This window comes from Eschrichtius robustus, chromosome 15 (genome assembly GCF_028021215.1).
Source record: "Eschrichtius robustus isolate mEscRob2 chromosome 15, mEscRob2.pri, whole genome shotgun sequence".
Lineage (NCBI taxonomy): Eukaryota > Metazoa > Chordata > Mammalia > Artiodactyla > Eschrichtiidae > Eschrichtius > Eschrichtius robustus.
The window spans coordinates 6222169-6250017 of NC_090838.1; the positions used below are offsets into that span (position 1 = coordinate 6222169).

General features: G+C 42.6%; 1 protein-coding gene across 3 annotated transcripts in view; it reads right to left on the reverse strand.

Moving 5' to 3' along the window:
- The window catches only part of MBOAT2 (membrane bound O-acyltransferase domain containing 2), a 119289-nt gene that overhangs the window by 62861 nt on the left and 28579 nt on the right, over nucleotides 1-27849 (reverse strand). The window contains exons 2-3 of one of the 3 annotated variants that reach the window (XM_068564310.1): nucleotides 9171-9316; nucleotides 4201-4278 (exon numbers count right to left, since the gene is read on the reverse strand). In XM_068564310.1, coding sequence (XP_068420411.1) covers nucleotides 4201-4278; nucleotides 9171-9316 — 224 coding nt within the window. Of the gene's footprint in view, nucleotides 1-4200; nucleotides 4279-6541; nucleotides 6561-9170; nucleotides 9317-27849 lie in introns of those variants that run through there. The other 2 variants (XM_068564312.1, XM_068564311.1) reach the window with 2 other exon arrangements.

The window sequence follows — 27849 nt, forward strand, 5'->3', positions numbered from 1 at the left end:
AGAACAGCAATATATACTCCCTTTCAGCATCTGAAGACAGCTTCACGTCCCCCTTCAACACCTAGATTTCCTTCCTTCGAGGGCACTGCAGGTTTTCAACGCTCCTTTCGACCCTTCATTCTTATAACTAAACTCAAGAAAACGTGGATGCATCTGAACATCTATAAATTTGCCTAAATGAGAAAATATACCAAACTCTTGAACCAACTTTCAGAAAGCACGCTACTTTAAGACTGATCTTCCTTCTTGCACCTCCCTTTACAATGTTTTTTATCTTTTTAATAGCTTTATTGAAGTAAAATTTACATGCCATCAACTCACCTAATTTAAGTGTACAATTCAATGAATTTTAGTGAATTTATACAGGCAGTTTTGCAACCAAAAGCCTGCTGGAATTTTGACAGGCATTGCATTGACTCAATGGATCAACTGTGAGAGAATTGCCATCTTAACAATACTGAGTCTGCCAACCCATGAATGTGATGTCTCTCTCCGTGCTTTAGGTCTTCTTTCATTTCTGTCAGCAAAGATTTTTATTTTCAGTTTAGTGGTCTTGCACTTCTTTCAATAAATTTATTCCTAAGCATATTATCCTTTTCGATGCTACTGTGAATGAACTTTTAACAAATTTCACTTTTGGACTATTTCAATATGTAGAAATAAAAAGAATTTTTGTGTATTGCTCTTATATACTGTGATTTTACTATTCCCTTTATAATTTTTTTGAATAAGATATTTTTCATTATTGCGCTAAGTGTTAAACATCAAGTCCTGAGTCCTGCATTATTTCACTTCCTTTTCAAGCAAAAGCTATGCCAAGAAGGCGAAAATTTCAACCAGCTTTTTAGAAACCATCTGCTTCAGAACAATAATCCAAAGTAAATCATTAATATACAAAGTTCATTATTCCATTTTTTGTGCTATAGCAAGTTTAAAATTACCACTTGGCAAACCTTATTTCATATTTTTGAAACTAGCAGGAAGAGTGTGTGTCTGCCTTCCTCTCTTTTTTCAAATCCCTGTGGCAGGAGTGTGCTTAGTATATGGTCCACCCGCTTTTTTGGTAAAGGAAGTCTGATGGAAGCACAGGTCAAGTGCGTTGTTCACATACTGTCTATGTGCACAACGACAGAACTGAGAAAAGCCGTGACAGAGGCTGTGTGTCCTGCAGAGTCTAAAATATTTGCTATCTGGTCCTTTACAGACAGTTTGCCAACCCCTGCTCTCAGAAACGCTGGTCAAATCTGTGAAAGTTAAATTCTCCCCATACTAATTAAGGTGAATCAATATCCTAAGATATAGGACCTTCTATCCCTAAATACTCTTTTTCTTCTTGCCTCTAACACTTAAGGTTTTCAATTTTTTTTCCTCAAAAATTTCAAAGCTTATATGAAAATAAGCTTTGAATTCTAGGATAAATTAAATTTTAATGGTAAATTAAAAAGCACTGAATTCTAGAATAAATTAAATTTTAATGGTAAGTTATCTAATTATGGATCAGAATAAAACAGCATACATATAAGTGTGAAATAAAGGGAGCTACAAAAATGAAGTTTATATTAAAATATTTTAATTTACAAATGGATTTGTTACAGAGAGTGCAAAAACTACACTATGAACAGCTTACAAAGTATATAAAACAAAGAGATCCAAGAATTTTTAAACTGTTAAATACTCAGGGAGTCCAAATCCTTCACTTAAAAAGATTTAAACCCTTGTTGTTCAAAGAAACATATTACACATACCATGTAAAACTAGACTGAAAGAAATAAACAGAACTGTATTATACATAAACAATAACTCTAGACAACAGAGTAATGCTATAAGCCCCATCTAGTATATTTGAATGAAATTCTGAAGTTTGGACCCATTAAACGTTTTAAATTAATGTAAAGGCCTAAGTGAAAAGGGGGAAAAAAGCATGTACGGATAACAAGAAAAAAAAACAAAAAGGAAAAAGTAAAGTCAAACAGAAAAACACATAGGTATAAACTGAAATTGAAGGGAGCTAAAAGAGATTAAAATACACACTTTCTAACTTAATTACTCACCTACTCTTTATTGCCAACGCTAGCAACTAACATGGCAAACCCATTTATAATAGCCTGCTCCGTGGATGGTGTCAAATTCTAAACATGGGCAACATATATGCAAGTAGCACTTTCCTCCTGATCACTTACTGTAAAAGAGCAACAAAATCAACTGTACCCAACTGTGTGTCTCTAAGGCTGCACCTTCCAACAGAATTTTCTATGACCACAGAAATCTCCTCTGTCTGCACTGCCCAGTCCAGTAGCCACCAGCCACCTGTAGCTTTGGAGCACGTGCCATGTGGCCAGTGTGGCTGAACGACTGAGCTTTAGATGTCAATTAATTTCAATCTACAGGCCACATGCAGCTAAGGGCGCCATACTGGACAGGGTCTGAAGCCTTAAAAGTTAACTTCACAGACTGCCGTTGCCTTTCAGAAAAAGAAACAATTTCCTTTGACCAAATATGAATCTACTAGCCTTTCAATTTAAAAGACTTTTGTTTACACAGGGAAACACAAGTTACCTGTTTTCAGTAATCTAGCCAGACTTTCCTTCTTCTTCCAGATTCAAAACATACAGCTCCTTTTTTCAGATATTAAAGATAGTACCGCTTTGAACCTGCCATCTGTATGAGATTTTATAAATAGGGTCATGATGGTATAAAAATTGCTTCAAATGATACACCATCAAAATATTTTACTCTTGGGGCTTCCCTGGTGGCACAGTGGTTGAGAATCTGCCTGCCAACGCAGGGGACATGGGTTCGAGCCCTGGTCTGGGAAGATCCCACATGCCGTGGAGCAACTGGGCCCGTGAGCCACAACTGCTGAGCCTGCGCGTCTGGAGCCTGTGCTCCGCGACAAGAGGGGCCGCGACAGTGAGAGGCCCGCGCACTGCGATGAAGAGTGGTCCCCGCTCGCCGCAACTAGAGAAAGCCCTCGCACAGAAACGAAGACCCAACACAGCCATAAATAAATTAATTAATTAATTTAAAAATATACATATATTTTACTCCTCTTATAAAAATTGAAATCAAAACACCAAGAACCTGGAGTACTGCAGTACAGAAGGGAGGGGGAAATCAACGCAGGTGGCACCAGTGGAAACTGAGGGAAGACATTGGGTCAAAACAGAGTGGGTGACCCATGAGTCAAACACCGAAGATGCAAAATAGAATGAGATTTGGAAAAATGCTAATCGATTAGTTACAAGTCCATCATTCCTTGTACAGAACTCTTGGAGCCACATGTATGTCAGAATTCAGAGACATAGTGCACCACAGATATCACGGAACACCCCCAGCAGGATCGGCCAGCAAGATCTGCGGGTACCCGGCCCCTGGGTGTTCAACCAAGTAAGCGTTGCACACCTCGACTTTCCAGTGCACATCTCTGGCCCAGACCTCCACACCACCTCCCCAGCATCGATGAACTGCCTCACAGACACCCCAAAGTCAACAAGCACTTATTCAGCTAATACCCAGAGTGTTTGCTACATATGAAGCACTGTTTTAGATGACTATATACCTGTTTGAAACGCTTATCCCCTACACATGCTCCCCACCTCCAGGGTTCTCTACACTCAGAAAACAGTGCTTCCATCTACCTGGCTGTTCACACCAGGAACCTGGAGTCCTCCTGATACCCTTCTTCCCCGTCAATCACTAAATCCTTCCAAATGTACCTTCTAAATCTCTCTCCAGTGTGTCAGACTCACTCCAACTCTCCACTGCTGCCACTCCTAGACTAAGCCAATAGTCCTTACCTGGAGGTGGTTATGCCCCCCAAGGGACCTGTGAAAATATCTAGAAACATCCATGGTTGTCACAACTTGGGGAGGAGGTACTACTGGCATCTAGTGGGCGGGGGCCAGGGAAGCCGCTAAACAACCTACAGGGCACAGGCCAGTCCCGCGCATCCAAGAATGATCCAGCCTAAACTGTCAATAGAGCTGAGGTTGAGAAACCCTGCTCTAAGTAAATAGAAGAGTGCTGCATACCAAGGGTTTTATTTTTGTATTTATGACAGTTCTTGAAAAAGTGATCACAATTTACAACAATTTTTATAATTATTATTAAAAATAATAATTTTTAATGTAATAAAATTCTACTTGACCCAATTCTATTATGTTGGAATACGTATTATATGTGAATAAAGCGAGCACTTACGTGTGCATGTTCTCCACTCCTATTATGATCATGATACAGTAGGAAATTCCACTTTGTACAAGAAAATGTAAGGCATACCTGTAAAAAGTAAGAGCACTGTTAGAAGAGCCCACTCACAAACATCAGATTGAAATAATTTAGGCTAAAAAGTGCTTATCTATAACACACGACACTGCCAGATAAAAAAAAAGGAAGCAAACCTCCAAAGCCTAAAATTCTGTGGATACCCTAGAGAGGGAGTCCCATCCCACAAGCCCCACAGGAGCTGGAAAAATAAGACAAAACCCCATAAAGCCCCACTTGGGGCCCTAGCATTCCACGCTTACCAGCTACATGAAAGCTCTATGGGGTCCCGAGGCTCAAGGTTTACAGCTTTTTCTATAACTCAGGAACAGGGATGAAAAGGAGTAAGAAACCTGGATTTCAGAATAGTCCTGACAGAACATCAGTTTTTGGCTTACCCAAACTAACTTCGTCGATACAGCTTTGTATCTGCAGTTATCTTTTCAAGTATTACTTACAAAATAGCAAAAAATACTAAATATTAGAATTCACTTAAAAGCAGGTACACCCAAATTTATTTATTCTGAAAACATGATGGCTCAAGTCAAATAAGCTTCCTTATACAAATCCAGTCAATCCTTAATTTGCAGTAATCTATCTACAAAACGTTCTCACTGAGATGACACAGTTTCTTCTAACGTTCTAATGTAGAAATCTACCATTAAATGAGAGAACTAACTTAACCACTCATGTCGCAAAATTCAGGCAAAACATGACTCAGATCTCTGGTTTTAAAATCCATCCAAATTATCCCTAAGATTATGCATACATGTGCACACACACACACAAACACAAAATTTCCATCTTCTTTCCTCTTTGACGGCATGAATAATGTATGAAAAAATTTTCAAATCATTGTATACAATTTAAAGTATTAATAAGTATCTTAAGCTATGATTAAAATTACTTTCTAACCTAATCATCACAGAATAACAGGCACCTCCAATGTGAAAAAGCTACTTAATTTTTTTTAATTTTCCATAGAAATATTACAAATAAGAAGTAGGCTCCAAGGCAGGCCCATAGAAGAAACTTATTTTACTCATTGTACAAAGAATGTCTGTCAGTCTGTCTACTTGTCTCTTCCTCTGCCAACACACACACACACACACACACACACACACACACACACACACACACAGAGAAACAATGTTGGCCTGGAATGCTACTATATAACCAAAGGACCAGGAGGCAGCAGAAAAACATATTTGTGTATAAACTGAAACAGAAAGAAGCTAAGAAAACATGATTAAAACACACACTTTTCAAATTCATTACCAGCTCCTATTTATTGCCAGCACTAACAGACTTCATGTGAAAATGCTGAAGTGGCCTGCTGGACACCTGCACAGGCTTTATTAATTAGAATAGAACTCATTGACGATAAATGTCTTAAATGAAAAAAGATTTTGAGGACTCTTGGGGAAATATCTTTCCTTTCCTACTGAATAAATTTCCTTGGAACATGAGGGATATGTGACAACTTAGAAGCTAAAAGTTCTATGCTTCAAATAGCGACGTGGTTCCTTCTATCACTTTGAGACGCCCACTCCCCGGGCATCGCCATTCAGGTGACAAGCTTAGCGATCTTCTGGAGTGCAATATGACACTCTGCCAGTTGTACAAGCCTTTGTTCCTGGCATAATATAGGTCTATCTGTACAGAGTGGACCTGCATTGCCCTCTATTTCACTGGCCTCCACAACAAGCATCAAGTTGCCTGTGCACTCAATCATAGCACTGGTGACTTTCCTCGTAATTTCCCATCCACAGCTACTCTACTTGCCCTTATTAGAAAAATGAGCATAGTAAGTACACAGTAGCCACCTAGTACTTTTCAGGATTAAAAGAGAACACACGAAAAGTGTTGACTGGGTTATCTGGCACACAGTACGCTTTCAAATATTAAGTATTATTAGGGAGGTAAAAATGCAAGCAAGAAGGTATCTTAGAAGTGTATTATAATCCAGCCCTCATCATTTTAGAGTCGAGGAAACTAAGTCCTAACATATACCCAGTTAGTACCCTAAGTGACATTGAGACTCAAGTTGTTTCCTCCTGGGCAACTTATCCACTGGCTGATTCTTCACAGGGTGAGCCGGAGTGGAACCCCACGGACTGTGGATCATAATCTTTCAAACAAAACAATCCTTTATCCCCAAACTTCAGTTTGTTTTTAGATATCACATTGTACATATGTTGAATTTCAAATCACACTAAAGGCAGGTATAAAATTTATTTTTAGCGAAAAAAAGAGTTTTAAAAAGGTTGAGAAACACCTCTTCGATTGTTCCACTGATCTTTACTGAATGTCCATTTTCCGAAAGGCACAGTACTGGCCACTGGGAATAAAGAGTCAGGGGATACAGTCTCTGTCCTCAGAGACCTTCCAGTCTAGAGAGAAAGACATACTTTAATACTGTATGATAAACTGAGGAAGAGATTGGATAAACATAAACATTTCTAATCTGGACCACCGACTGGGCAGTGGTAGCAACAGACCATAGTCACAATAACGGTCTTGACCCTGAGTAACTTTCCCTGCTCACAAGGAGCTGGCTACTGTGCTGAGCCCCTTTCTGCAGTACTACATCTTTTAGCCATCACAACCATCACTGGTTCCATTTTACAGATGAGAAAAGTGATGCTAAAGAGCCTGAATAACATGTCCAGTCACACGGCTGCCGCCGAGGCACCCAGAGTGGAATGCAGGTCTGTCTGGATTCAGAGTCGAAGCTCCAGTCTGTTACTCTACACTGCTGTCAAATAGCTAAATAAGTAAATAAAAGTATAAAGTAATTCTCAGTGAATAGAAACTTATAGATGATGGTTCAAAAAAAAAAAAAAAAAAGCTGAGGCCAAATACAAGTAGGTAAAATAGCCAATTATATTTAGACAACTCACTAACATATGTCTTCCAAAAGAGAAGTTGTCAAAATCAATAGGAAACAGGATTACCTTTGAGCCTAAAAAACAAAGTGCTAAAATGCAAATCAGAAGGATACGCTACTTCCCTACTCATTCCGATTAGCAGAGTTTATCTTTTACCTGGCACAGAGGCACAAACAAACTCTCTTCCCAAAGAAAGGAATATAAAAATTTTCTCCTCCAAGAAAAGAACAGAGAACTCTATTTAAAAAAAAAAAAAAAAAATCCTGGCTATCACATATAATTTGAAATACTTAGGACCACCTGACATTAAGGTGGGTTCCTCGGGACACTGTGATAAAGCACGTGAGAAGGCTTCACAGCAAGAAAGCACCCCGTCGGTAAAGACCTCCCCTCTGGCAGTCCTCCAAGTCACACGGCCCCAGGAAACACAGCTGACATCTCAGTCTTCTACTCTGTGTCCACAGACCGCAACGTGAAGGGTGTCCCGGAGTTGGCCACTCTGGACGGCAAGCCTTCCCCGACCCCTCCTCAAAATATGCTGCCGAAATACACACTGAACACCAAGTATGTACGGGTGAAATGCGTAGACTGGGATATGCTTGAAAATACTCCAGAAAAATAAGTTGGAGAAAGAATAAAATAAGAACGGTAGAATTTTAATAATCGTTGAAGCTGGACAATGGATATAGGAGGGTTCATTATATTATTTTCTGTACTTTTGTATTCGAAAGGCTCCATAACACAAAGCTAAATACACACACACACATACACACTACCCCCATGACATGATTTACAAGAAGTTTAAATAGAATCACCTGAGAAACCTAAGAAAACTTTGATGACATAAATTTGATGTTATCAAGGAAGTGGAGAAACCATGCCTAGATCTGATTTAAGAGATCCCATTGAAACCCCAAGGACTCCACACACACCTACCACTGGCAGGGCCTATCAGAGGACTGGTCACAGGGCAACATGGCAGAGACTGAATAAATTATCTCTGATTTTTCGTGAGTTTCTAGGACACATGTGGAATTGCCAGAGGCAGAAACTAGATTAAGAAATATCAGTATACTTCAACCCGCCCAAGAATCAAAAACAACCTCCTAGAACAAATGCAGAGGCATTGTCAAAGTCCAACAGTCCACAGCCCACAACAGAAGCCACTAAACCACAGATCAAGCGACTGCATTTCCATCCTCTCAGGGAATTTCCATGTCCAACAACAGTCTGCCGAACAGCAAACCTAGAAAGCCTTCTCTGCGACTGTGTAAACATAGCAAATGAGCAAGCAGCATAAGCTCTCACTTATGAAGAAGGAAAATTCGGGAGAAATCATAGAGCAGAGGGCCCTTCCACTGAGCGTCTCTGCTGTTTCGTGGAGACACTGTGCTCTTCTCCTGATTCCCTCTGTCACATACAACCACCGTCACCTGGGACGAACAGGAAGTGACAGTGTTTCTGTATTGATTCACAGCCCTGACAATTAAGAAGGGAGCTAAGCGAAGGAAACACACGTACACACAGCATCTGAAGGGCCATAAATAAAAGCTTTCCATGCTAAGTAATTCTTCCCCACCGAAACCAACCAAACAAAAAACCTCTTTTGGCTAATGGCAGAATCTAAAGAATGGTAATAGAGTTCTATCAATGGGCTTTACCAGACTCTTAAAAGCCACTTGCACAGAAAGAAAAAAGCTATTTTGAATGGATCATTTGTCTTGGCATAAAAGACCTGCAAAACAGGTGAAAGAGCTACTCATGACAGAATAAAATGTCTTTATATCCTTTTTCTTCATCTGTCCTTTTTCATAAGTTATAAATAATAAATTGCCCTCTGAACCCCAGCTGAAGAGACAGAGCCCACTCTCCACTCTTTTTTTTATATTAAAAATAAAAATATAAAACTTTTTAGGTAACTATAAGAACAAAACCCTACATAATGTATCCTTCTACACACTCAATTCACAAAGACGTCCAAAGTCTTCATTAAGTATGATCAAAATAATTACTTACCATCCAAAGCAAAAAAGTGCAAGATAAAGGCCCAAAAGGGTAGCAACGACATGTCTTATAAAAGAGCTAGTTTTGCTTGAATGTAGGTAAGTTCGAAACCAAATGGCTGCTAGCAAGGCAAAGAGTTGGCACACTACAAAGTTGACCTGTAAAGAAAAATTAAAATTTCATATTAGCAACACAGACTTGAATTTTTCATTTGATGTTACATTTAAATTCTCAGGACAAAAACACCAAGGTTACAGAAAATTAAGATCTCCCAGTTTACTAAAGAAACAAAACAAAAATCGGGGCGTCTTCCCAGGGATGACAGCCTCAAGTTCAAAGTGAAGGGCTGATGCACACGTGGGTGCTACACTTGGCAGGGACGTTGGCGCCCAGCGTGGGGAGAGGCCTGGGGGGGCCCCTGGAAGAATCTGGAAGACACAGGGATGCAGACGCAGAAACGGAAAGCACGGGGTACCCTATGGTTTGAGGGAAAGAGAAACTTATTTTAATGACTTGGGCGACCCTGTAACTGGTGGAAAAGAAGAGCTCTGAGTTTCTCCAAAACTCCTCTGGGTCAAGATCTGGTCAAGATCCCCGGGAGTCTGTAGAATGCACCCTCTTCCATTTGGAGTTCCGTACCATCCCTGGCGAGGGAGTCAAGGGGATGCTGCTGGTCTGAAACCACCACTGAAAGGAACCAAATGTCTCAGCTCTGGGGGCCTCAAGCACTGGTCCAGGAGGCAAGCAGGTGAATAAGAGAAAGGAACCTCCAGAAAGCCATGAGGGGTAGCGTTCACCCCCAAGGCCACCAAGGCAAGTTCTTAAATGTCCTCATAACTGACCAGGAACGAAATCGTTCTCAATTTTCAGGAATGCATACAAGCTGGCAATAGTGCTGCGGCTCTTTTCTCTCCCTTAACATTACTTTTGCCCTTGCAAAATGATAAAATAAAAAACTACAAGTAAGACTCTCCTGTGGTGTTTAAAGACTCAAGAAAAACCTGCATTTCTATCCCTTATGAAGTAGATTCTCATAGAACGTTAAGGAACACATGCCTTAGAATCTACAAATACAAGAAAAATCCATTTGACATTAGGAACTTGTAAGAAACGCATTTAACAACAACAAAATCACTGTTGCAGGGACCTAAATTAGGAACAAATCACACTATCTACATGTCGATGCCGCCACAGATCCACAGAGATATCTCTGCCTAAAGACACAGACAACTATGTGCTTTTTCTTGCATTACAAGGAGAAAAACAGTTGAACATTGTTGTACATTGTCTGAGAGACCATTGTTCTTTGAAACAGCTAGACTTAATACAAGCAAAATGTCATTCCAACAGGTTCTGAGCACTCTTTCTCTCCTACAGGGTTCCAACAATATTTTTTTAATTAAGCAAAAAGTAGATATACCAGAAAAACGAATATTGACATTAATAACTACTCACATCTACAAAACTTCTTACAGTTTAAAAACTTTCAAATATCTCATAACTAAACAAAAATGTATGGAACATCTACTCTGGGCAAAGCATGGGAAATCAAAAAATGCATAAGCCCCGCGCTAGCCCTGGATGGCTTTAGAATCTAATGAAAAAAGCAAATACGTGCACAAGGAACTTCAACTCAGTTATTAAAGACTGTACAGAAAGTGCTTTGAGGACACCCCAAAGGAAAGAGCATGAAGGGCTGACTGTCACAAAGTTGGGGACATAAGACCTAATGACAGCTGATCTCCACAAACATCCAAGGAGTCGCTCCCTCCCACTCCCTCCTCCTCTCTCTCTCTTTTCATATTTGTCTAACATAAAACAAAGTGTGAACTAATACAGAAGCATTCTAGAACCACTGACATACAGAATTTTGTATCTTTGTAAACATCCATTTCAACGTTGTCGTCTTACAGAAAATGAGACCAGATCTCACTCCAGACACTGAATCAAAATCTTTGGGGGCAGGCACAAAAGTCGGTAATTCAAAAAGAAAAACACAGGTCCCAATCATCCTCCAGGTATGAGAACCACGGTGCTGGAAAATTAGAGAAAGGGCATTTTCAGCAAAAACAAAACAAAAACAAAAAACCCCAGTGTGAAGGAAGCACTGAGGCTTGAAAATGCAAAGCAGCAGGGTATAGTGGGGACAGCGGGAGATGACGTCAGGATGGGGGTGGGTTCAGAGAGAGAGGGGCTTTGCAAGTCATGCCGAGGTGTTTATAGTTGAGCCCATAAGTGATGAAAAAACACCGGCAAGGACTTCCCTGGTGGTGCGGTGGTTAAGAATCCGCCTGCCGGATGCAGGGGACATGGGTTCCAGCCCTGGTCCAGGAAGATCCCACATGCCGCAGAGCAGCTAAGCCCGTGCGCCGCAACTACTGAGCCTGCACTCCAGAGCCCGCGAGTCACAGCTACTGAGCCCATGCGCCACAACTACTGAAGCCTGCGCGCCTAGAGCCCGTGCTCCGCAACAAGAGAAGTCACCACAGTGAGAAGCCCGAGCACCGCAACAAGAGTAGCCCCAGCTCGCTGTAACTAGAAAGCCCGCGTCCAGCAACGAAGACCCAATGCAGCCAAAAATAAAATTAATTAATTAATTAGTTAATTTAAAAAAAAAACACACCGACAGCTTAACACGTGACCCAAGCTCTGCTTCTGCAAAAGAAGGACCAGAATAAGGAGTGTGTAGCAACAGGGTGCAGGCCGTAGCTGTTCCAGCCTCCTTGAGAAAGCAGGGCAAGGAGACAGAGAGGAAAGAGCCAGTTCGAAGGACACTCAGGCCACAGAGCCACCGGGACTGGCCACTAGACCAGGGCCTGAAGGAAGAGGAAAGGCCGCGAGTCATCAGTGGATGACGACATGAACCAACGCGGGGAAGCGTGGGTCCTAGGGGAAAAAGAACCCCCCTCGAGCACGCTCAGTTTGAGAGTGTGCAGGGGGCAAGCATGCTCGCTCAGACGACGTCTGCGAGGCGGGTCTGGAGCCAGCAGAGCAGATGCGAGTCTGGGAGCGATGGACACGGCGGAAGGAGAGCTGTGGACAGACAAGGGGGCCCAGGGCAGAATCCCACAGCAGGCAAGTCACAGCCGGGCCAAGTCACAGCAGCAAGAACGGGCACACTGTGCGTGGGCGGGGCAAGAGGAGGCTCGAGAGGCCATGGTCACGGTCAGGTCACAGGGCACAAGATCCAAGACAAGCCACCTACCTTGGCAACTGCACCTTTATCAGTGAGCTCGGTGAGAGCATGCCCAGAGCAGAAAGCCACATTTCACAGATGAGGAAGCTAAGTCCCAGTGTTTAGGTAACCCGTCCAAATTAATACGGCCTACGAGTAATTCATACGTTATCCACTAGTGGCCAGGACAGCTGTGCAGGAGACACAAGATGCGTGAAGCGGGATCCTGCTCTGAAAGCACGCAGAACTAGGGTACAACTGAAGCGCCAGGGAGAGAGCCCCGGGAGCAGGTGCGATTAAGTACCCCGACCTGGGGGAGCAGCCAGAGGCACAGCTGGTATCCGGGCCTTGTAACTGGGCTGACAAGGAGAAGAAGGATTCGGCCCGTCAGACGATGGTGGCAACTCCAGGAGGAGGGAGCAGCAATTCGTATCAAGAAAAAAACCCTGTAGGAAATCCAGGTGGGGAAACCCGGACTATCTGTTACTTACCATGGGAAACAACAGAATGGGTAGACACCCAGATGTTCAAATAGCTGTTGTGAAAGGTCTTAAAGGTAAAACTTTCCCATATCTTAGTCATTCTTTCACGGGTGGGGTAGGGCTGGGGAGGCAAATGAATACCGTAGACGGAAATAGAGCAAGAAAGAACTAACGGGGCTTCCCTGGTGGCGCAGTGCTTGAGAGTCTGCCTGCCAATGCAGGGGACACGGGTTCGAGCCCTGGTCTGGGAAGATCCCATATGCCGCGGAGCGACTAGGCCCGTGAGCCACAATTACTGAGCCTGCGCGTCTGGAGCCTTTTCTCCGCAACAGGAGAGGCCGCGATAGTGAGAGGCCCGCGCACCGCGATGAAGAGTGGCCCCGCTTGCCGCAACTAGAGAAAGCCCTCGCAGAGAAACGAAGACCCAACACAGCCATAAATAATAAATAAATAAATTAAAAAAAAAAAAAAAGAAAGAACTAACAGACCTACAAGGCACGGACATCCATCACGTCGCGGGCTGGCACTTTCCACTACTTCCCGCCTTCAATCCTTGAAGCAAGGTGCTACCTTCCCCGAGTTTACTCAGGCAACTCAAGGTCACTTACAACACAGGTGAGTACCCCAGGCTCTAATCCATGTCTGGGTCTAGGCTGTTCAATGGCTGCCTCTCTACTTCTAGAGAAGGTCTGAAGGTCCAACTTGACTGCTACAGGCAAGACCCTGTAGAGAATTTGCGATCCGCAAAATATGTCCATCCTAGCTAACAAAATGTCACCAAACGGCTACTTCCCACACCTAATACACACAATAAAAGAGAAGCCATGTTGAGCTTGCGTACATTTGTTTTGGTTTGTTACAGGTCAACCCTTCGTACAGGCTTTCTTCCAAATGGAAAGAAATATAGACCCAGAAGACTTTAGGTTCTCTTTTTCAGCACCATTTTGTTGAAAAGGTACCTATACAAGTGACCTGATGTACCTTCAAAGAAGTGCCCCCAGAAATTTGGGAGCGGGGGGGTGGGAGGGGAGGCAGGGCACAGGAAGGGGAGAGAAGCAAGGGTGGAAAATCTAGCTAAATGAAGATTCTTTTAATTAAAAAATTAACTTTTGTGAAAAGTTGCACACAGAAGTACCTATGAAAGCAATTGTTGTAGACCAACCAGAGGATGCTCTCTAAGGAGCATGTTCCACGTGAGGTGGTGAGAGAAGGATTTTCTTCAACACCAAATGCCGTGGTTCAGTCTCACGAGTCAGTGTCCGGGCGTGCAGGGTGAAAGCTTACTGCTCAGTAATTTATGCCACTCCAAAGAAATAGCAACAAGATTCACTTATTTTTAAGGATATTCAAAGAAATTATTAATAGTACCCCCAAACAAATCTGCGGAAGCATTTAGGGAGGGAAGGGTCCAAGACAGTGACGTCGGAGGCCCCTCCGCTCACGTCCCTCCACGGACATACCAAACCAACAGCTACACCTCTTATGAAAAAGTGTATAAACTGCCACCCATGCCGCACAACAGTTAATTACCGCCACATCAGAACTAAGCATTCTATAATAAGCCAACAACTGACTTATAGTAAGTTGAGAGTGAAAAAACTTAAATCTCAAAGCAGCTCAAGACGAACAAATACCACACGATATCACTTATATGCGGAATCTAAAATGTGACAGGGCTTCCCTGGTGGCACAGCGGTTGACAATCTGCCTGCCAGTGCAGGGGACACGGGTTCGAGCCCTGGTCTGGGAAGATCCCACATGCCGCGGAGCGACTAAGCCCGTGTTCCACAACTTCTGAGCCTGCGCGTCTGGAGCCTGTGCTCCGCAACGGGAGAGGCCGCGATGGTGAGAGGCCCGCGCACCGCGATGAAGAGTGGCCCCCGCTCGCCGCAACTAGAGAAAGCCCTCGCGCAGAAACGAAGACCCAACACGGCCAAAAATAAATAAATAAATAAATAAATAAATAAATAAAATAAAAATTAAAAAATAAATAAATAAAATAAAATAAAATATGACAAGTGAACTTATCTACGAAACAGAAACAGACTCACAGACATGTGGTTGCCAAGGGGGCGAGGGGAGTTTGGGATTAACAGATGCAAACTATTATATATAGGATGGATAAACAACAATGTCCTACTGTACAGCACAGGAACTGTATTCAATACCTTGTGTTAAACCACAATGGAAAAGAATATGAAAAAGAATGTATATATATATGTATAACTGAATCACTTTGCTGTACAGCAGAAACATTGTAAATCAACTCTACTTCAATAAAATTTTTTTAAAAAGATGAAGTGCAATACTCAACAAATTAACAGAAGTACCCCAAAATCAACTGCTGCCTCCGTATCTCTATCAATGGAACACAAATTACATCTAATGTTACTTTTCTATTAGTATAAATGGCTTTTGGGTAGCATACTTACATTCTTAGCCAGTGGCTCCCAAGGTAAACAGGCAGTCTCTGGGAGACCCTGTATGGGCGGAGCTGGGGGAATGAGGCACACAGCCTGTGGCCAAGGATCACAGGGGTTCTCAAGGCCCCACAGATACAACCTTTAGCATCCTCAGCACTGTGCTTGCACCTACCGGTATAAGTCCAGCTGTGTAATAACCACCTGCATAGCTGATGAGAAATAGATTCTTGAATACTAGCCCCAGAATTTTTATTCCCCTGGTCTGAAACAGAGCCTTGAATTCTTTTTTTTTAATTCTGCAGGCAAAACTCGTGTGCTCTATGTTTGAGAAATGTGTCCTCACCAACCAACCTCAAAGTCAAGTAGATACAAGGGGGCCCAGAGGCAAGGCAAAGAACCACTTGTATCTTCAGGAAATAACATAAATTAAATCCATATAAGATACCATTATGTATCGACCAGACTGACAAACTTTTTAGGTCTGACAATATTAAAGTAGACTACGGTGTAGAGCAATGGGTCTCACACACGCTAACACAGCCACTTGGGGAAACACCTCAGCACCTTCTTACAGGACTAAAGATACTCACACCCTAGGACCCAGCCACTCCACAACTTAGAGGTATAACACGGGGACCAGGAGACATGTTCAGGAATGTTCAAAACTGTGCTGTTCATAACAGCCATATGCTAGAAAAAAACCAATGCCCATTAACAGTAAAATGGCTAAATACATTGAGGTGTATTCATACAATAGGCAACACACAGAACAATGAAAATGAAAAATTACAGCTTCTTACAGCATATGGACTAAACTCAACACACAACGCTGTATGAAAGAAGCCACACATCTCTTGAATTTAACTCAGAGGAACACGTACGACATAAAAACATATGTTTATAAAAAGTTCCCCCAAACAAGCAATAAACCATACTGTTTGGGGATGCCCGCATGAGTGGTAAAACTATAAAGAGCATGAAATGAATATCACTGAAGTCAGCAAAGTGATCATCTATGGAGGAAGGGAACAGGTCACAATGAGAGGCATACAGGGGGCTTCTGTGTGCTGGTGATCATCTGTCTCTTGCCCAGGGTGGTTACAGAGATATTGGCTTTTTAATTTTGTGTTAAACTTTACGTAATAGCTGTGGTAACATTAGGTGCTGTAATAAACAGACACACACAAAAAATATGCAATGGCTCCAACAAAACTGAGGTTCAGGTAACAGTCTAGAGCAGATATGCCTGGTCAGTGGGCAGCCCTCCCGGGCAGATGACGTCGGGGTCCTGGCTCCGTTCTGTGATGCCATCATCCAGAACCTCATCGTCGCTGCATCCGGCCTTCGGAAGGGAGACGTGAGAGGATGGAAAAGGCACACTTGTTTCTAAAGAGCCCTCGCCTGAAAATGGGACATGGCTCGCCGTCACTCATACTCACGCACAGAGCTAGTCACAGAGCCCGACCCACTGCAAGGCTGACCAGGAAGCGCGCCAGGACGGGACAAACACTGACTCCTGGGGAAGAGCTAGCAGTCTCTACCACACCATTCTCTGGAAGGAAACCCCAGTAACTGGTAACAGTGGTTGCCCTTCAGGGTACAGGACAGAGGTAAAGGGAGACTTATTTGTCATTGTACAGCCCTGTCCAACTTTTTATTTTGCACCATGGACATGTATTATCTACCCCCAAATAAATGGTTTAAAAGTAATTCATGCTGGGACTTCCCTGGTGGCGCAGTGGTTGGGAATCCGCCTGCCAATGCAGGGGACACGGGTTCGATCTCTGGTCTGGGAAGATCCCACATGCCACGGAGCAACTAAGCCCACGCGCCGCAACTACTGAGCCTGAGCTCTAGAGCCCGCGAGCCACGACTACTGAGCCCACGTGCCACAGCTACTGAAGCCCGCACGCCTAGAGCCCGTGCTCCGCAACAAGAGAAGCCACTGCTATGAGAAGCCCGCGCACTGCAACGAAGAGTAGCCCCCGCTCGCCACAACTAGAGAAAGCCCGCGCTCAGCAACGAAGACCCAACGCAGCCAAAAATAAATAAATAAAATTGATTCTTTAAATAAAGAAAGTAATTCATGCTTCTTTTCAAATTTCCAAACCAAAACCTGAGCACCAGGACTGAAGACTGTAATCATCTCATCTCCCTACACTGAGTCTGCATCGCTAGCTTCATCCTACTAAATTTAATACGACGGCAGCCCGTCTTACAGCATATAAGCATTTTCAAACATGATTAGGCCACTGCCACAGAAAAACAACTCTTTCAGGCACAGGGTAAATGAAACTCCACTCCTACTAGAAGCAACTTTGGTAAATTAAACTCATTTCATTCAACAACCACAACCTCCCCATAAACAGTAGAAGTGAATCCCAACCAAAACTTTGGGAAACAGGTTTCTATAAACTGCCATAAAAATCTACAGATTCGCCAAAAGAATAACATTCTGCCCAAAATTCAAACTGGACACATGAACGGAATTCTTCCCTGCATCCTCGTCTATCTTATCATTCTACCCAATTGGCTTGTTTCCTCCAAGGACGCCTATCTTAGTTAACGGGATCACCCCGCTCCTCGAATAGAAACTATGGAACCGGTACTCATACTTTTGGGCTTCCAGAACACTTTTTAAATCAGTTCTATACAGCACTTGTCACTTACTGGCCTATTAGTCTGACTTTCCCTCTAGACTGTGAACTTCTCAGGGCTTGGGAACAAATTTTATTCATCTATGAATCCCTACCCATCCCAGACTGCAGTGCCTGGCTCCATCTGTGCTTTTAATTTACTGAAAGAGTGGAGGAAAAAAATATGCTTCAAGAGTTTGCCTAAATAGTATAGACTATTAGGAATTTAACAGCTCATATTTTATCTTCTTCCTTAGAGACTTAAAGCCTTAATAATAATTGCTCCAATTAGAAACTCCATAACAAGAAATAAAAAATAAATATGTAAGCATAAAGATGCATTCTACTCAACATTCTGTAAACACTATTTAGGTAGAAGAAAGCACAGACATGGCAGATTCTGCACTCATAAAACTTAGAGGTGGGCAAGAAGACACACAAATGAACTATAACAACGGTGGTGGCCAGGCAGGTTGGGAGGCAGAGGGCATGCCTCTCGGGGCTCCATCCTGCCTCCTGAATTACATGGCAACTGCCTACCCGAATCCCACATAAACAAAACACACTGGGTTTAGCCAGCAAAGCCCCGTGTCCACCAGGACAGGGCCGGCCCTTAGATACAACTTTCTCTCCTCTTCCTTCCCAGACAACAGCACAGGGAGCTGCAAGGCGAGAGCCCAGACATCCCCTAACCTCCTACTCTGTGCTAAATTTGACGACGTTAAAAAGAGCCAGACTCCCGGGGGTTCATTAACTGACAGATCCTGAAGTATATTCTCAGATCATCCACAGAAACCAAAAAGTAGTAAGCTTTTTCAAAGGCACCGAAACAGAAGCAGAAAGCAAGTGATTCAATCAAGACACCAGAGATTAAAAGGACACACCTCTTACCTACAAGGTTAATGAGAGTTTATTTAATTTCAGTCTTGCCATCTATATAAGATTCCTATGAACTAAGAAGGAATTTATTTCTACCTGCTTGTAAAATTAAAAGGTGCTAGATTAACTGCATCCACAACTGCTAAATTATGAAACTCAAGTAAAGGCAATCCACGGAAATAAGCTGAATCCAGATGAAATAAACTCACCATACACACATCCCAAAATATCACACAGAGCACAGACACAAAGAAAGGGTTGATCTGCTTCGCATCAACACCACTTGTCAAACATACTCTGACAAATGACTGAGGAGCTCATTCCTAAAAAGGATAAAGGGGAAATAAATATAAGAACAAGGAACCATCTCCCCTTTTATTAGGAGCTTTTGGGGCGAGAGAGAGAGAGAGAGACTCAATATTTATCTCTTAGGTGGTTACAAATAATATTAGCACATCAGAAGACTTACTAAAGGGAAAAAGGAAGAGGAGTCTATATTCACAATGATGTAATAAACAAATCCTAGTACATCCACCCAAGAGGATATTGCTTAGCAAGAAAAAGGAATGAACTATTGTGACACTCGCAACATAGATGAATCTCAAAATAATTAAACTGAGTAAAAGAATTCAGAAAAATTAAGAGTGCAACTCTATTTATACAAATTTCTGGAAAATGCAAACTAATCCATAATGACAAAAAGCAGATCAGTGGTTGCCTGGGGATGCAGGGCAGGGAGAAGCAAGAGGGAGGTATTACTAGGGGACACAGGGAAACTCTGGGGTGATGGAGACGTGCATTATCTTTATTGCAGTGGTGGTTTTATGGATGGATGCATATGTCAAAACATTCAATTTTACACTCTAAAAAGGCACTCTTTATTGTGCGTCACTTATACCTCAATAAAGCTGTTTAAATTTTTTTAATAAAAATAAATTCACATTGACCATCATTTGGGTTTAACTGAAAACCTTAACAATGTGATTGAGATTACCTTTGCTTTTGGAAAGATATTTCATTTCAGTTATATATCCTGCTTTGTGGACAAGCAATTGACATGCAATTTTGGAAGGAATACAGATGCGGAATACTTAAACGCCTGTATTTCCTTCCCATTCATCACTTTCACGGTTTAAAAAGCTGAAAGAATTTTAGTGAAAACTCCCATCGCTTCAAGTTTCTCACAGACAGCTTCTGTGACTCAATAAATGTCTGATTTTCAGAAAGAAGGAAAAGACCATCCAGTCCGACTTCCTCAACTTAAAGGAGGAAACTGAAGATTCCATCCTCTCCCAGGAATTCATGTCTACGCTGCTGACACCTAACTTTGTAATTTTAATCTTGACCTCTCCACGGAGCTTCAGACTCGTTTTTTCAGCTGCCCACTCAACCACCTCCTTGAACGATAATAAGTATCCTAAACTCGCTGCAGTCAAAGGGGTACTTAGTCATCCAGGCAACTTCTCCCCCAGATCTACCCATCTCAGCCAACGCACCAGCACAACTTCAGTGGCTCAACCGAACACCCAGCAAGCACCCACTCCTTACCAGCTTCCACGTCAAATCCATCCCTAAGTCCTTTATCTCTGTCTCCAAATTGCATGTGCCATGCATGCCCTGTCTCCATCTCCACTGCTGCCGCCTCTTCTTGCCTGGACGACCAAGCCCACAGGGGCTCCCTATGTCCCCTCCTGCCTCTCCAAGTTGGGCACCACACTACAGTCATGTGACCATGTCAGTCCTCCTCTTTCAAACACTCCAGCAGCCTGCCCATCATGGTCAACATAACATCTTAACTTCTTACTCTACCCTCAAAGAGCCGGGCCCCCTTTCTAGCCTCATCTACCACTGTTTCTCTCGCTGGCTACCTTTCAACGCGGGATGTTCCCTAACACACCAAACGCACCTCCGCCTCAAGGCCAAAGCCTCCCCAGCCCCCCATACCTGGAATGCACAAAATGCAGACACTTCGCCCTTCACATCAGAACTCAAACATCATGTCTTCAAAAGGCCCCTGTATCTTGCAAGCTAAAGCAGCATCCCAATCAGTTTTTAACATATACTCTATCTCATTTTACTGACTTTACAGTACTCATCACTATCTCAAAGTATCTTGTAAATCTGTTTACTTATTTATTATATTTCTAATACCCATTCGTTCATTCATTTCTGCAATGACTATTAGAAGCTTTAGTCCAAATAAGAATAGTGACTTAACTTGAAAGCATTCATATCCAGGGGCCTAGGTGCTACTGGGTAAAAAGCACCCACCCTAAAAAAAAAAAAAAAGTCAATTTTAGCTATCCTATTAATTACACAAGGCTTCAAATGATGCAAAGAACTCACTTTTCTCCTGGGCTACCTCATTATCGTCAGATTTCAGTTCAATACAATACCAGCTTACAAATATGTTGATTTGGTTTTGAAATTACATTGCCTCCCATCAAAAACAGTACACTTTTCAATAACAATCATGTCAACATAAAAAGTATTAACTTTTAATGATTAGCTTGGGATCTGAACACCCTGCCTTTGGAATATTTAGCCATTAAGCATTTAAACAACACATTATCTGAATGAGCCAATGTAAGCGTGTTTAATTTCTTTTTTTTTTTTTTTTTAGAACTTTTAAAGGTTTCAGACACTGCTACCCAGAAAATCACAATTGATCATTATGCCTGTTAATGTCATGTAGTTTGAACTATCCTATAGTAAATCATTAAGATAATCACTAGAATGTACATTTCATGAGAACAGGGATTTCTATCTATTTTGTTTACTGTATTCCTCAGCATCTATTTCTGACATATGACCAGCACGTAACACATGCGTGTTAAACACCTGCAAACTCGTATTTTGTTTTATCTTATTCTGATCGCCATATTCTTCCAAATTCATGTGTTATCGCTTCTTCCTATTGCTTGATGTTATTTGAATACTAAGCAGGAGCTAAAAAGTAATTCTTGTATCTAAATCACAGTAAGAATTTGACCTCCAAACTCTGCGGTGTCATCTGGTAAATCAATCACAAGAGATCCACCTGTGTCCTGCCACGTAGGCTGTCCTGGAAGGCCAGACTCCACCAGTCTGATACACTGACTGAGCCAGCAATCTGCTAACAAGTTTCTGCTCTCGGGCTAGGAAGGAAGCCACAGCTGGCAGACCATCTGTACAACACAGATTATCAAATATTTACACCAACTCCGAGGTGAATATTAAGCAGCACCACAGAGCTGATAAAGTCACATAATTAATTCATCAAAGGCAGCGATTTCGACTTATAGGAGGGGAGTCTCTTGAGGTGTGTCACAAGAACGTATTACTAATGAAAATTAAAGTAGTCAAGTTTGTGAACAACTGACTTTAATAAAGTTTCTCCTCATAGGAAAAGGCAATCGAGATGCAACTAGTTTGCTGGGAACTACACATATCAAAGAGCACAGAAACGGGACCATGGTGAATGGCACCAAGCGTATCACAGCAGGCCGATGGCTGTGGGTCTAAAGTAAGCAGCTCATTACTACCTAATAAACCATAAACACAAATCCCTGCTCCGGCCCTGACCAGGTAGTCTCTGGCATTCATTACCTCTTTATGCAATAGTTTCTTAATATGAAAAAAAGAATACCCTCTATCTACACTTCTAGATTATGAAATATACCAAACCCCCCCAAACAAACATGATATGTACCTTCTGATCCTTGACCTGACATGGTCTGCCTAGCTGGTCAGCTGGTTCAGACCCCATGAGGGGAGCTCCACTTACATGAAGTATCTAGAATAGTCACACTCATAGAAACAGAGAGTAAAATAGTGGTTACCAGGGGCTGGAGGAGAGGGGAAACAGAGAGTTGTTTAATGGGTATACAGTTCCCATTTTACGAGATGAAAAAGTTCTGGAGATCTGTCACACAATGATGTGAATATACTTAACACTACCGAATCATACAGTTAAAAATGGTTAAGATGGTAACTTCTATATATTTATATATGTTATCACAATGTTTTAATTTTTAAAATTACTTTTTAAAATAAATAAATAATCGAGAATGTCTTCATTGAAAGACACCGTAAGGAAAATGGAAAATCAAGCTACAAACTGGGAAAAGATATTTTACAATACATAAATAATTCAAATCCAAAACAGAGAGAACCTGTAAAAATCAAGATGAGAAAGGCAAACTACCCAATTTAAAAACAGGCAAAAGACAGGACTAAGCATTTCACAGAAGAGGAAATACAAATGGCCAGGAGCTATATGAAAACACACTAACCTCACTCGTTCAGGAAAAATGAAAATGAAAATCACAAAAGATCTTTTCATACCCACAAGACTGGCCAAAATTTATTAACCTGGTAACAACAGGAGCCAGGTGCTGGTGTGGATGAGGAACAAAAGAACTTTTAATACACGGTCGGTGGGAGCGTATTCTGGTATAACCACTCTGGAAAACAGTTTGCCATTATTTAGTAAAGTTAAAGATACAATCTCCATGACCATAAGGCCACCAGTAGGGAGATAAACTTAAAGAAACTCTTGCACATGTGACAAGGACACATGAACAAGAACGTTCAGTGCAGCATTGTTTATACAGTAAGAAACCGTAAACCATGCAAACGTCCTTGGACAGGAGAACACAAACAAGTGAGAGTATATTCACACTAGTCCAGAGTGAAAATGTACAAAACACAGCTACAGCTACCAATGTAAATAAACATAACCTGATGGAAAAAGCAAGACTCAGAAGAAAACACACAGTATGAATCATTTACATAAAGATCAAAATCAAAACTGAGCAAAACTAAACGTGATGTTGTTACAGATACATATGTTTGTGGTTAACACTATGAAGAAAAGCAAGGAAATGATAAACCCCAAACTCTGGAAACCACTCCTCTCCTGGATGAGCCCTAAGAGGGGCACCCAGGGAGGTTGCAAAGGTTCTCCTGAAGCTGGAAGCATGAGGGAGGGTCTCACCATCCTCTAAGAGTACGTGGTGCTGGTACACAATCTCCTGCAAATCTGATTTTTATAAAAACTCCCCAGAAAAGGGAAGACGTACTGGTACAAAAAGGATCTAAAAACAAGTAAAGAGCTTTGGGGGAGAGAAGGAAAAAAGAAAGAACTATAAATTCCCCCAAATTCTTCACTTACTCCATTTTCTAAGTGATAATGGACCAACTTCTATGTATATAGCAACTTAACACTTAAGCCATCAGTACCGCTGGTCAAATGTTACATAATTTGATGTGTAACTGTCAAAGACCTTTAGAAAGCCCTATTACGGCGCCAAATAATATAAATCCCTCAGTCTCCTCTCTTCATCATCACCAGGAGAGGAACCAAGACAGGAAAGCCGGTCACCCGCACTGGTCACAGGAGAGGGAGCGCAAGCAGGAGGGGTCCAGAAGGGGCCACAGGGCCGGCGCTCTGCCCGAGAGAAGACAAAAGCCACAGCCGCGGCCGCGTCAAAATCCAGCTTGCGGGAGGCCTCCCACTCCTGCTGGCTTCCCTCTAAGAAGGAGGAAATGTAATGCGCTGCACGCTGGCTGTCTCCGAGGCCCCCAGAATACATGTACACAGTTCCTCGGGGAAAAACCTAAGACATCCAAATCAAATTCTGAATTTTCCACTGCTCAACTGGCCGTAAAAGCTGGGACACAGGGCTACTGATGCTGACCAAAATCACCATTTCCTCTTTTCGTTCACGACGCTCTCAGAAAGGACATTTGTTTGATTTTAGTTTTTCTCATCATTCTGATCAAACTACCACAGGCTCTTTATTCTACCAAACCAAAGTCAGTCTGAAAGCACAATGGAATTCTTGAACTGCGTCCTGAGCCCTGCCCTCCATCCTGAACTCCAGACTCACAGTCAGTGGTCTACTCAGCATTCCTTCTTCAGGTCTAACAGGCTCCCTAAGCTTAACACGGTCAAAGGAGACTCTCTATCCTTCCCTTCCCACGCTCCAAAAGCCATATCGCCCCTGGAGCCCCCATCGTTGACCAGCTGCTTAGGCCAACCACGCGGGACAGGTGTCGCCCCCGACTCCTCTCCCTCACGTACATCCCTCACCAGCAAGTCACGGCAGCTCCTCCTTCCAGGAGCCCCCGGGCAAAGCCGCTGCTCACACACCACGCTCTGCTCCCCTGGTTCTCCTCTAGCGCTCCACACACTAACAAGATCTTCCTACAGGGAAACCAGATGAGCTAATTCCTCTGTTCAGCCCGGCAGACGGCCTGCCCCCACGTGCGGGCTGCCCAGATGCCCTCTTCCAGAGGACGATGTGGAGAGTCAGGGTAGAAAAGAGAAGCGTCCGTGGAGAGCCCTGACGAGCACCATCTCAGCCAGGTGACAAGGCTGACGTCAACAGCGCTAAGTCGGGTTGAAAGACGTGCCCTGGTTATGACGTGACGGAAGTGACACTGCACCTCTGTGCTCTGCTTCCCAGACATCCACCAGCCAGACCTAGTCTTGAGGAAAACTCTGGACACACCCCACCTGAGGAGCTTTCTACAAAATCCCTGATGACTCTCAAAGCTGTCAGGTCACCTAAAACAAGGGAAGTCTGAGAAACTGTCAGTCCGGAGGAACCCAAGAAACATTGACGACTAAATGTAAGTGGGAATATCCTTGCACAGGGTCCTGGGTCACAGGAAGGACCTTGTTATGGACTGAATATTTGTATCCCCCCAATCCATACACTGAAGCCCTAACCCCCAATGTGATGGAATTTGGAATTGGAGCCTTTGAGATGTAATTAGGTCATGAGGGCAGGGCCCTCATGATGGGATTAGTGCCCTTATAAGAACAGACACCAGAGAGGGAGCTCCTGCCCTTCTCCCTCCCCAGACACCCAGACACACACACAGACACACACACACACACACACACACACACACACCAAAAAACGTCCACATGAACACACAGCAAAAAGGCAGCCATCCGCAAGCCAGGGAGAGAGGCCTCACCAGAACCTGACCACACTGGCACCTTGATAAGGACAATTGTGACAAAAGACCATTCTAATGTAACACATTAACAACAGGAAAAAGTGAATGTGGGTTATATGGGAACTTTCTGTCTATCTTCACAACTCTCTGTAAATTAAAAGAGTTCTAAAATTAAAAGTTAATTAAAAGGGGCTTCCCTGGTGGCGCAGTGGTTGAGAGTCCACCTGCCAATGCAGGGGACATGGGTCCGATCCCTGGTCCAGGAAGATCCCACGTGCCGCAGAGCAACTAGGCCTGTGCACCACAACTACTGAGCCCACGCACTGCAGCGACTGGGGCCCGCGCACCTAGAGCCCGTGCTCCGCAGCGGGAGAGGCCACCGCAATGAGAGGCCCGCACACCGCAGCGAGGAGTAGCCCCCGCTCACTGCAACTAGAGAGAGCCCGCGTGCAGCAGCAATGACCCAATGCAGCCAAAAATAAATAAAATTTTTTTAAAAAATTATTTTTTAAAAGTTCATTAAAAAAAATCCAATGGCTTCCTATCCTATTTATATTCTAACCAAATTCCTGCCAATCTCTTTCAACTCAATACCTACTAGTCTGGTCTACCAAGATCACCTTCACAAGGGTTAGTCACACAAGAAAATACATATGCATTTGTCAAAACTGACCAAACTATACACTTCAGATCTGGGTATATATGTTATACTTCAATAAACGTTTTAAAAAAACAGGATTGCCAAAATGAGAAATTTGATGACATGAAAATTACCCTTGAACTTGGTGGCTTAAAACAATAATATACCTTTTGCTCTTGAACCTGCAATTTGAGCACGACTAGGAAGGGAGAACTTATCTCCACTCTCCTTGGCATCAGCCAGGGGCTGTAATTATCTAAAGGCTCACTCACTCTCAAGTCAGCTTCACATGGCCTGTGTGCCCTGGGCTTCCTCACAATATGGCAGGTGGGTTCAAGGACCAGCATTCTGAGAGAGAGAGACAGACAGAAAGAGAGCCACACACACCCACAGCAACGGAAGCTGTAGCCTTTTAGTGACCTAACCCCCAATGTCACACAGCATCCACTGTACTCTCTCAGCTGAAACAGTCACAAACCTCGCCAGGTTCAAGGGGAAAGGAAATAAATCTCATCTCTTGATAGGGAGTGACAAGTACCAGAAATACTGCTGTGACCACTTGTGGAAAATAAAATCTATCACAGGTTGGAATATAAAGTTGAGGGAAGTCTCCAAAAGACACAGGTAGCAAGAGAGACAGAATTCATCCAAGAAATCAATATCTAATAGATAAGAGTTCCAGAAAGAAAACAATGACAACGACAAAGAAAACACAAGGAAGAAGTTATCTAAGAAGTAATTCCAGAGGATTTCCCAGAGATAAAGAACATGAGTCTTCGATTTGAACAAACTTACCAAGTATCCACACAGACACAATGTGAAATTTAAGAACATCAAGGAAAACGGAAGATCCTACTACTCTTCAAGAAAGAAAATCAGGTCAACTGCTCGTTAAGAGAATTAGACTAGCATCAGACTTCTCATCAACAATACTACACGCTGAAAGATAATGGCACGATATCTTGAAAGTTATAAGGGAAAGATATTTTCAACCTAAAGTTGCATGAAGATAATTTCTAATATATAAAGAGGCAGAAAACTTACTTTCCATGTAGTCTTTCTTGGGAAGTTACTTGGAGATGCCCTTCAGCAAAGGTAAAAGTCTAAACCAAGAAAGAAGGCAAGGATTCAAGAAGTAATGAGTTTGGCTCATACGTGCAGTAAAAGGAAGCTGTAGAATGCAAACTGTGCAGTAGGCCAGTGGAACAGTCACCCCACATTTGAGATGGAAAGTGAAAGACTCTAGAAGACCACTATCCAAGGAGAGAAAGATAAATTCTCGAAGTGCAGATGTTATCCCTAAGGGTGTGGAATTCAAATTTTATGTTAATAATATACTTTCCAAATTTCTACAGTGGGCAAGTATTGTTAATTCTAATAACAAAAAAAAATTTATATAAAGAAAAATTTTAAATAGCAAATTTAAATGACAGAAAACTATCTTTAAAGAGTTTTAAAATTTGCCTGCTTCTCTGCCTAAAACTAAGTCTTTGGAAGTTTTT